Here is a 12,246-nt window from a genome sequence, read left to right as displayed (position 1 = left end):
GCAAAGTACTAATAGATGATGGGACCTAAAGATCTTATGTGATAATATTTATTCCTAGGAATATATGATCTGTTGCATTTCTCTTACAATAAGATTCCAAATGCACTTTTTCTTATATCTAGCTTACTGATTATTTGTTCACAGTTCTACAATATGTATAGTTTGCAAGTGGAGCAATTTGCCAATCAAATAAAGAAATTTTTCAGAGTCAACTTACTACTTTCCTTTGGTTATGGCAACTTGCTTTTTTGTTTATTCAAATGACTAACCCTGTGAAATTTTTAAAATTCATATTTTGAAAATAAAAAATACAATAGACTCAGATAATAAAATTGTAATTTTTCTTTTTTGTAATTTTCAATAATCATATTTAATAGCATAACATGGTAGAAATGGAGTGGTTACTTTTGACATTGGAAGATTCTAATAAAACCACTATTGTAGGAATAACAGTAGAAAGCCTTTTAATCTCTTTCTGAAACAGGAAATTTTGTTTGGTAATTAATAGCTCATGAAGGGAATCAGTAATGCAATAATCTTAACTTAGATATCTTTGATCATCTAACTATAGTTATCTACTATTATTTAACAAAGGAAAAGCTCTAGTAATTTGTGGAAAAATTTTTGCAAAATATACCCTATAATAGTTGTCACAGTTTAAGTAAGTTATCCTATTCTCATTAAAAATATTACTAAGCCATGTATAGGTTAGTTTTTTATTTTATTTTATTTTCTGATAGTTTTTTAATATGTAATCTCTTAGTTTTTCATTATAACATTCCTCAAATTTCATATCAGAATTTTTAAATAATCTTCATTTAATCCAAGCCTTATATTGGTAACTAAGGAAAAGTATCCTAACTTTGAGAAAAACACATCTTTGATATGGATAGAGAAATTCACAACCTGATTTCATTAATTTTCCATTTTTCTCATAAGGAAGTGGTAGATATAAGACATGGATTTGATCTGGTTCTGTAGAATTTTAGTTGTTGCCTGAAATCTCCATCAGTTTTACTAGCTCTGACTTTAACAGACCTCCCTGTACTTAGTGAAAAAGATATGAACCATTATATAGCTAAGATGAAGATGCATTTTATGGTAATATTTCTTTAAAGAACATAATAACCCAGAGTGGGTTTTCTAGCTCTTAGCTTCACATGAATCATATCGGTGCCTTTATTATGACGTTTTCTATAGGGTGACTGCAGATGGCAGTACATTAACCATTTATGGAGCTCTCCCATCCAATGTGGGGAAATACACTTGTGTTGCTACTAACTCTGCTGGAGAAGAAGACCGAATTTTTAACTTGAATGTCTATGGTAAATATGAAATTTCATTCTCTTTTGACTCGGCTACTTTAGGAATCTATCAGTAGAAATAAAGGTCCTGCAGTAGGTGCCTGAAGTACTTAGTTTTAAAATCTGATGTCACTGCTGTTTCCTTTTGGGATAAAAAGCAGCAGTATGAGCAATTATAGTTGAAATGATCTGATCTAGTAATACATCCTCCTCCTTTCTCTCTCATTTTCTGCATGACATAGTTCCACCTGCAATTAGGGGTAATAAAAAAGAAGCAGAGAAATTAATGGCTTTGGTTGATACTTCAATAAATATTGAATGCAGAGCCACAGGGACACCTCCACCACAGATAAACTGGCTAAAGAATGGACTTCCTCTGCCTCTCTCCTCCCATATCCGGTTGCTGTCAGGAGGACAGGTTATCAGGTCAGTTTTTATTATGTGTGATTTGCTAGACAGATAAAGGCATTGTGATTGTAGGCTCTAACTTCATGAAAATGGTGTTTAAGAAATGTTTTTTCCTAAATTTTTACTATTGGTTGTTTATTTTTCCCTTTCAGTATCTTTTTAGAAGAGGGAGGATAACAACTATAAAATTGACATGATTTTTTTTGTTCTTGTTTAAATGCTCATGTTTTAGTAAATTTGCATAAAATAGGTCTTTAATAGATAGACATATCTATTACATATGTATTTCCAAGAACTACTATTTTAGATAAAACTTTTTGTGGCAAAATGATAGGAAGATGCATTCTACAATAATGTGATTTTCATGTTAGCATCATTCTTTGAGTGTACATTAGAAAAATACTTTTAGAAAGGGAATATAAGGGAAGGGAGAAGAAATGTGTGGGAAATATCAGAAAGGGAGACAGAACGTAAAAACTCAACTCTGGGAAACGAACTAGGGGTGGTGGAAGGGGAGGAGGGCAGGGGGTGGGGGTGAATGGGTGACGGGCACTGAGGGGGGCACTTGACGGGATGAGCACTGGGTGTTATTCTGTATGTTGGTAAATTGAACACCAATAAAAAATAAATTTATTATTAAAAACAAATAAATAAATAAATAAATAAAATAAATAAATTTGTGATCCTAAAAAAAAAAAGAAAGAAAAATATTTACTTTTAAATTATATTTTTAATGGTTTACTATCAATGCCTAATCAGCTTTGTGAAACAAATTGCATTTGAGGCATCTGTGTTTTGTGATGGATAGTTACAAGCTTCACAAATTTCCCACATAAGTAATAATCTGTGTATAAATCAGAAATATTTTCTTTGTATGTGTTGAATGGGATTAAATTATGAAGTATCAGGTCAAATTATTTTTCAGGATTGTGAGAGCTCAGGTGTCTGATGTTGCCATGTACACTTGTGTGGCCTCCAACAGAGCTGGGGTGGATAATAAACATTACAGTCTTCAAGTTTTTGGTATGTCATAGAAATGACCCTTGTACTTTATTTACTATGTGTCCAGTATTAAGAAACAGGCTTATATTTAGATGTTGACATAACAGGAAAATATTGGTAAAATAAGATCTTGCTAACTAAGAATGAATGTGTTTTCTCCCAAGGGGTCCATATGTTTTGGAACATATTATCTATTTTTCAAAATACTCTTCAAACCTGGAATTTTGCCTTAAGTCAAATCTAAATTTTTAAAAATAGCATTCCAATCCAGATGCAAAGACCAGTCTTTTCATACAAAGAGAAAGTTCAGAGTGTTTTCTAATAATATTAATGGCTCATTTAGAGTATTTAAAATATGAATGAATATCTGCGTGTGTGTGTGTGTGTGTGTGTGTGTGTGTGTAGACAACTGAAAACATTCCATTTCTAAAATACTAAGGTTTACTGGTCCAAATTCCTAAATCCCCAAGAACATCTCAGAACAGTTAAGTAACTATTTACTATAGACTACAAGTGAATTTTGTGGGATTACATAAAACTTAGTCTAGAAATTGGTATTATTTTAGGTATTTCACATACAGCAGTTGAAAGGATACTTCTGAAAGTAGAATGTGCATTGTAACAAATAGACAACCTAAGAAGTTAAAAAATGGCCAAAACTTAAAGTACATTTAAATTTTGTGTTTGTATGTCCTACAAGAAAACAATCCTGAGGTTTCATTGCTAATATTTTGGAAGATTAATTATTAGCCTATCTAATACCTGCTTTTATAAAAAGCCAGCAATTATTCTTATGCTATTATAAATCTATATTTTAGTAGATCATAGAAACACTACAGAACTAACTGAACAATTTTTTAAATTTTCAAAATAAAAAAATAAAAATAAAATTTTAATCTAAATTGGTCTCAAATTACAACAGATGTATAAATTTTACCTGTTTTGTTTTCTATATAGTGCCACCAAATCTGGACAATTCTATGGGAACAGAGGAGATCACAGTTGTCAAGGGTAGTTCTACCTCCATGAGGTGCTTTACAGATGGAACCCCAACTCCCAGGATGTCCTGGCTTAAAGATGGGCAGCCTCTGGGTCTTAATACCCGTCTGACAATAAGCACTCAAGGAATGGTTCTTCAGCTCCTCAATGCAGAGACTGAAGATTCGGGAAGGTACATCTGCATTGCCTCAAATGAAGCTGGAGAAGTCAACAAACACTTTATCCTGAAGGTCTTGGGTATGTAAATATTCAATAATTGGGAAACAAGTGCCAATAAAGATTTAGTAAATAAGTGTAATTCTTAGAATCACTTGCTAAGGGGACAAAATCTATAAAAACTTTGTTGTATTTCATATCTCTGTTTTTTAATTTACATAGTTTTATTCTTATCTGAAACATGTTAAATTTAAATTAGTTTGCTTCTTACCTAAAAGATGAAAACTTCTACTTATAAAACATTACTCATTAACAAGTCATACAACCAATTGATAAGTAGATTTTTTAAGTTTTTTCAAGAATTAAAACTCTTGATAAGTAGCAATTTAATGGAAAACCACGATATTTATACTATTTTATGTTATTTCAGTCTTTTCACATGATCCAATCTATAGATGATAGTTATAATAGTCATTTCAAATAGTCTAGTTCCATTTACTCTTGTGTGCATTAAAACAAATATTTGAAATATGTATCTCAGTGTTCTACCTGCAAACAGATACTATAAAGCTAAAACACATCTTTTACTTGAAGTAAAAAAAAATTGACTTTGGGAGAGAAATGATGAATGAGGTGAATGATTTCAATAATTAATTTTTTTATAGTTTTGTTTGTTTTTTCACTACAATGAAAACCTCAGGCTCCTCAGAACAAAATGTACCTCACGATGAGCAATAATTTTGACAAGAGGCTAGGTATGTTTTAGGATCCGCTGTAATCTTTCTCATAATACCTATACCAATTTAATCATTTGTATAACCTTATTTTTTTTGAGATTTTATTTATTTATTCATGAGAGACACAGAAAGAGAGGAGACAGAGGCAGAGGGAGGAGTAGCAGGCTGCATGCAAGGAGCCCAATGTGGGACTTGATCCTGGGAATCCCAGATCAAGCCCTGAGCCAAAGGCAGGCGCTCAATCGCTAAGCCACCCAGGAGTTCCCATTTATGTAACTTTGAAAGTCTGCTTCATCCTTAAGTTAAGCTCTGTGACGGGCTGTACTCACATTACTTATTGCTATATTCCCAGGATTCAGCACGGCATTTGACAAATGATGTTTATTCGATGGATTGAATTGGTTGGAATTAGATACTTGCTCGCTGAAGTTTTAACTGTAGAGGGAGGCAAAATACTATGTAAACAGCGAAGAGACAGTGATGTACATGAGTGTTCCTGAGAATGAAGGGTTGTAGCTGAGGCAGTACTCCAGGGTACTTAGAAACAAAAGACAGAAAAAAAGTGTGTTTTGGTAAGGAAGGACAGATTAACAAACTCCAGTATGCCAATTTACAGAGTATTGGGAACAACAAGAGATGACATGTATATGATCTTGTATTCACATACTAAGTATTAATTACTGGCTACACATTATGTGCCAGACATGTTTCTAGACATCATATAACAAATAATTGCTGAATACCTGCTATATATGTGACATGACCTGGGCCAACATGTGGCAGTGGGAAAGGGAGAAGAGCATGCTTCCCTAGGAATTCAAGAACCCAGCAGCAGAATCACAGCCTAGTGCATTTCTGGATGTAGAAACCTGAGGATGAAAATAACTATGATATGTGTTAGCATAGTGTTAGCAAAGAACAATCTTCCTAGCTGCAGGGAAGGTCTTGGCATATTTTCTGAAATATGATTTTCTGAAAGCAGATTTGAAAATTGGCTCAGCAGAAAGATGAGAAGTTTCAGCATTTCAGCATCTGTTGAAAGCTAATTCCATTAAAACCTGAAAAACTCTGCACTTGGACCAATGCTACACTCCAAATGTGAAAGTAACCATCCTAACCTGGGAAGTGCTATTCATAGCTTAATGTTATCCACATGGTGGAAGGTGTCATGATGTATTAGTGATTGCGAAAAGTCCAATGTAACTATAGAATATTAAAAATAAGTAAAAAGCTCATACAAAATAAAGCTAAGAGATTTTAATAGGGTCCAGGCTATGAAGAGCTTTGTTGACCGCATTAAAAATTTGGTTTTTATCCTAGAACAATGGGAAACCATTAAAAGTTCTAGTAAGTGGAATGCTGCGAGTAGAATTACACTTTGAAAAGACCACTCTAACTACAAAGTGGAGAGCTACTTGCGAAAGGACAAGAGGAGATTCTGAGAGACTCATGTATTATCAGGAATTGTGTTTGGCTGTAAACAGCAGAATCTAAGTTTGGCAGCTTGACCAAATAACTTTTGTTTTTCTTGCTAAGTGAGATGTTTGGAGTAGGCAGTGGTTGCATTGGTGAACTAGTTCAGATATTTACAGTTCTCTTGACCTTCACATCATTGTGGGTCAGTAATCATGCATTGTCTGATCACCCCCAGCATCACTAGATGTAACAACAGAGCAGAAAAAAGAGGAAGGGTAAAGAGTTGCCCTCTAGGGACTTTACTAGAAGTTCCACAAAACCACTTCCATTTATAACTCATTGATCGAAATCTTCACATACCATTCCATCTTCCATCTACACAGAGACTAGGAAATGTAGTTTTTAGCATAATGACAGCCCCAACAAGATTGGGGTCTGAAAGAAACAAACAGATAATATTGATGGGTGCCTAAAGGCAGGAAATAGATGATGTTAGTCTAAGTAAATAGTATTGTAACTCAGATTAGTAATGGAGGTGAAAGGAAAAAATGTGTTTAGAAATAATTGCAAAAAAAAAGAAGAAATAATTGCAGGTAGAAGTATTAGGACTTACATGATGATTTGGATACAGGACAGTGATGAAGGAAATATCAAGGATGACTCTGGCTTATGCGACTGAATGCTTGGTAGATCCATCACATAAATGTAAGAAATGGTGGAAAAGGACCAGTTTTGAGGAATAAAAAAACAGTTTCAGTCTGAATACATGTTGAAATTGAAACTGAAGTAATGTTGAAATTGAAGTAATGTCCAAATATTCCACGGGAGGGCAGCTTGGGTGGCTCAGCGATATAGCGCCACCTTTGGCCCAGGGCCTGATCCTGGATACCTGGGATCCAGTCCCATGTAGGGCTCCCTGCATGGAGCCTGCTTCTCCCTCTGTCTGTGTCTCTGCCTCTCTCTCTCCCTCTCTCTCTCTCTCATTCTCTGTCTCTCTCTCTCTGCCTCTCATGAATACATAAATAAAATCTTAAAAAAAAAATATTCCACTGGAGATGTTAATTTGATAATTGGATTTATAGATCTCAAGATTAGAAGAGAGATATAAGCCAAAAACATAAGTTCTAGAGTCATTAGAGTTTGTACATCTCCTACCCTGTCCGAAGTATAAGACATATGGATAACACACAGAATAAAATACTTCGTAGTCACTTAATATCTGTAAGACTTGATGACTGGGGGTTTGAGTCAGGTGGGAACATGCTCTTTCTATTATTGCTGCTGCTATTGTTTTAAATCTAGTGACTACAAGCTTTGAGGATAAAGGCCTAATTAATCTTTGTATCCACAGTGACTAAAACATGGTAGGTAACCAGTAAGTGAAAGGAATAAAGAATTGACTGGACCTGGGTGGTCCAGTTGGTTAAGTGTCTGCTTTCGGCTCAGGTCATTATCTCAGGGTCTGGGATCGAGTCCCTTGTTGGGCTACCAGCTCAGCAGGGAGTCTACTTCTCCCACTGCCTCTGCTCCTCCCTTGCTTGTGCACATGCTCGCTCTCTCTCTCTCTTTCTCAAATAAATAAATAAATAAAATATTTAAAGGGAAAAAAAGAAAAGAATTAAGTGTAGACAAATGGTGAATCAGATAAGTGCTTTTGAGTGATAAGACAACATACTTTTGAAATTAAAATAAGGGAGAAAAATTTATTGTTAGTGTTGAGAGAATCAAGAAAGGACTTATGGTTTTTACAAATGAGTTTAATGATATTAATGTGACCTTGATAGTATTTGAACATGCTCAGTTAGGAGATGGGACTATAGGAATTGTTCCTGTAGAAGGAATAGCATTAGTAAAGTCATAGAGCAAGAAAAGACTGGCATGTTGAGCAAAAGAAGTGGTCTAATTTGAAGCCTAGGTTACATGTAAATATATTAAAGATACATAATGTTATAAAGATAAATAAAGACCATATTGCAGAAGGTTCGGAAGCCATGATGAAGAGTTTTTATTTCATTCAATAAACAACATGGAAACACTGAAATCCTTTAAGCAAGAAATCTTGGGTCACTCAAAAATGCACATAAGAAAATGGATTTTGACAGCAATACATAAGATGGATGAAAGTAAAAAAAAGGTCATGTGGGTCAGTAGTTAAGAAACTCTGACTCCTTAATTATAATCTGAAAAGGAGTATAGATTTAATATATTGTCTTTCTGTAGAAAGAAAAAATGACCATAGGTGGAAATTTTTTTTTTTAGTAAACAGGTTTTAATAATAATACCAACAGCTATAGTAGACATTGTAGTAGCAATGACTTTTTAAAAATCTTTAATTATCTGCTATGAATCTCTGTTCCAAACAATGTGCCTGATTTAAAAAAAAAAAAAAAAAAAAAAGAAGAAAAGAAAAAAGTCTAATCCTTGGAGCTGTCCAACAGCTATTTTGGCTGCCTTGTGAAATAGTAAGCTGGAAATGTTCATAGAAAACTTGAATGATCGTTGTATGGAAAGACTATTTTTAAGGGATTCTTAAACTTGAGAGTAGTTGGACTAAGGAACCTTAATGTTTCTTCCAAGTGTTTAGACTCTTTAACATCCTCTTGAGAAAGGTAATTTAGAAGTATAAATAACAAAAAAGGAAATTATTTCTGCCCAGACATAACAAATGTGTTTTATGCAGAAATAGTCTCCAAATGTAACTATTTTTTTCTTCTGCTTAGTCATTGTTTCCTCTTAAAGTTCTACGTGGAAAAGATGATAGCAAAATTCCACAGCATTTGCCTATTGCTTTTATAGAAATGATAGATGTTTAGAAGGTACAAAAACATGCTTCTATGTGGAAATAGCTCTCTTTAAAAAAGGATTCAAGATAAGTTTAATTTTAGTTGTTCTCCAATCTTTGCAGTTAGGTGAGACTGCTCTAATTATCTGAATCCCACTTGCTAAGCTATAATTGCCTTGGACCAGATTGCCATTTACTTCATGATCTATTATAGACATGAGTCGTCCCTTTTAAAATAGTGCCAGTGACAAATGGTAATAACGTCTAGGAATTATTATTTTGGTATCTTTGTTTTAATCCATTTGTATTATATGAACATAAATTTGAAATGAATTTTCTTTAAAATTTTTCTAATCAGCAGTACTTTATCAAACAGCAAGTTTATTTTGTTGTTGTCTTTAATTCCCTTTAAATAGAACCACCTCATATAAATGGATCTGAAGAACCTGTAGAGATATCAGTGATTGTTAATAATCCACTTGAACTTACCTGCTTGGCTTCTGGAATCCCAACTCCTAAAATTACCTGGATGAAGGATGGACGCCCCCTCCCACAGACAGATCAGATACAGACTCTTGGAGGTGGAGAGGTCCTTCGACTATCTAGTGCTCAGGTAAGTGTCAAAATTTTTAAAAAATGATTTTATCCTGGGTTACACTTCTTACTTGCTAATAATGGTGAAATGGAGAAATTATGTTTTTGAATCCAAATGTACTACAGATCCCTTTCTGTAACTTTAACAAAGGTAGGTCGGTTCTAGGGTATGCATGCCTGGGTAGACACAGAGTATAACTAAAAAGGAGCAGTAGAAATATATTAAACCTAGAAGAAAGCAAGATACTTTAATTTGTGCAAGATTTTTACAGTGCTGTGAGTAATTCCTAAGCTCTTAATCTGTGCCCTGTAGCCCTTTACAGAACTGGCAAAAAGCAATTCCACATACATATGAGGCTTCAAAGAACAATTTTGATCTCCAAAATGAACTAGCAGACATAAAAATCTGAAGAGACACAACTTTTCAAACAATCAATTCAGTAAAATTGTTCTTTTAGTTTGTGTTTAAGGAAACTCATCAGAAACATAAACATATTAAAGAGAAGTATATCTGGGATGTCTTATTATAACAATCTTCTGTTTTACTAACAGAATCTGTAGTAATATTCCAGATATTCTCCATCTGATCCCTAATACTTCATCTGTAACTTTGGGATAAAAATAGTAATAATACCTAACTCCTACATTTGAGGATTTAAATATTTTTATTTATTTATTTATTTATTAATTTATTTATTTATTTATTTATTATAGTCACAGAGAGAGAGAGAGAGAGGCAGAGACATAGGCAGAGAGAGAAGCAGGCTCCATGCACCGGGAGCCTGATGGGGGACTCGATCCCGAGTCTCCAGGATCCCGCCCTGGGCCAAAGGCAGGCACCAAACCACTGTGCCACCCAGGGATCCCCCCCATTTGAGGATTTAAATTAAGATCATCTAACATGATATGCTTAGACTAGTGCCACAGGCATGGAGTAATGTTGAATAGAGCTAGAATGTTTTTTCCTGCTGCTATTGTTGTGATAATCATCATCCCTTTAAACATGGACATAACAAATTATTTAATTATATTCTGTATGCATTTTCATTGAGGAAAGAGGAAGGAAAGGGAGCTGGAAAAAGAGAGCTAAGGACTATGAATTGTCTGCTGTGTCCATCCTGTGTTCAGCTCTGGGTTCGATCATATGGGTGACTGATGACAACTCTGTGAGGCAGTCTTTATCTCCATTCTACACAACCAGATAGAGGCACAGAGAGATCGAGTACTTGCCTGCCAAATACCATTGTTCAGTGATAGAGCCGAGTCTCAATCCTACATCTTCTTCAAAATCCTAACCAGCAGAACTCAGCACATTCCTTGTTTCTAATATCAAGGAGAACATGCCTTCATTCTTCTCCTTTCTCCTCATCAAATATTGCAATAACTCAGAGAAAACGCAAGTTAAGCTGTCAAACCACTTACTGAATGAAAACCCTTGAATGTTATAATTTCAACAGATAAAAATGGAGCCAAAGAATTCTGTAACATAAGGAGACAGGAAACTATGTGGAATAGAATTAAAAGACAAAAGAATAATGATAAATAAAATGTAAAGGGAAGATTAAGGCCACATCACGGGTCTTAAAAGGAAACATATAGTTGGGTTTAACAACAGGAGACAAAGATCCCATCGAGTATTAGATGGTGACCCCCCCCCCATATGCTAGCTATTGTGGAGAATACAAACATAATACATAAAACATGTCTCAACCTTTGAGAAGTTTCCAGTTGTCTGGGGAATATAAAACTACACGTATGATAAAATTAGGGGGCAAAAAAACAGTAAGAAGACCATTTAAGACATTTTAGAAGTAGAAAATTAAAATTATCAATCCCAAGACTGATCTTGGCTCCTCTGCTCCTATGTGTTTTAAGAGCATTTTATACCTTATAATATTATATTTCACTTATTACATTGTATTTCACTTTTTTGAACTTCGTCTTTTTGTGTATGTATCTGTAACATACAGTGATGTCTGACACATAAGAGAAGCTTTGCAAATTCCAAATTGTGTGGTAGAGACAGGCGTTCCTAATATATCTTCCATCAAACACTAGCTCTGTGATTTACTCTAATGGGGGAAATTCTGTGACCAATTAAAATTGGAAAACTTTATATACTATACCTTCCTCTCCTTTGTAAGCTGTAGTGCATGTCAGCAATTCTGCAAAATACTACTCTAGAGAAATCTGATTACTTATAACTTTTTTGACACCCTATAAACAGAACACAGTTTAGAAAATACAGCTACAAATGGTGACTGTAGGCATCCAGAAGAGCACAAATTGTCAGGAAATATTTATTGAAGGAGGCAATATTTAAGAGTAGAAGTGAGTGATGGTTCAAGTTTCGTTAAGTCAAAACAAGCGAAGGGGGCAATACTAATTGGGAATAAAGTGAGTTGATAGAGAAAAGTTGATTTTTAAAGGCTTTAGACATATGATGTGAAATGCAAAAATTATTCTGTAGGCAGCAGTATATCATTTTAAATTCTTAATTGAAGGACTATGCGAGTGTCATTTTTCTTAAAGTTGTATGTATTTTTGCAAACATACTAGTCTTAAATTTTTTCAAAGGAGTTTTTGCAGGCAACTAAAAATTTTTCCATAACCTATAAAGTCAGTTTTTAATATAAGAATTTAAAAATTCACAATATTCTAGGAATGTTCATGTAGTAAAATAAATGAAAACAGGATTTTTCTGCTTTTCCAAAATGCATTTTTCACAGAAGTAAGATCATCTGTTTTCCAGAGTATAATTTATGTGTACATAAGCATGGGCTGTGTCTACATGTCTACACAATGTCAAACATATGAAAGAAGACTAACACTTTTAGTGGAAACTATG

At 34.1% G+C, this 12,246-nt stretch overlaps 1 protein-coding gene across 4 annotated transcripts in view; it reads left to right on the top strand.

Moving 5' to 3' along the window:
* Positions 1-12,246, top strand: part of HMCN1 (hemicentin 1) — a 464,969-nt gene that overhangs the window by 373,544 nt on the left and 79,179 nt on the right. For all 4 annotated transcript variants that reach the window (XM_077901922.1, XM_077901921.1, XM_077901924.1 and 1 more), the window contains 5 exons: positions 1,201-1,325; positions 1,547-1,730; positions 2,638-2,735; positions 3,672-3,950; positions 9,221-9,417. In XM_077901922.1, the coding sequence (XP_077758048.1) occupies positions 1,201-1,325; positions 1,547-1,730; positions 2,638-2,735; positions 3,672-3,950; positions 9,221-9,417 (883 nt within the window). The remainder of the gene's footprint in view (positions 1-1,200; positions 1,326-1,546; positions 1,731-2,637; positions 2,736-3,671; positions 3,951-9,220; positions 9,418-12,246) is intronic.

The sequence above is a fragment of the Canis aureus genome, chromosome 6 (genome assembly GCF_053574225.1).
Source record: "Canis aureus isolate CA01 chromosome 6, VMU_Caureus_v.1.0, whole genome shotgun sequence".
Lineage (NCBI taxonomy): Eukaryota > Metazoa > Chordata > Mammalia > Carnivora > Canidae > Canis > Canis aureus.
Note: the sequence above shows the minus strand (reverse complement) of the source record. Positions and strands in the feature narration are given on the sequence as shown.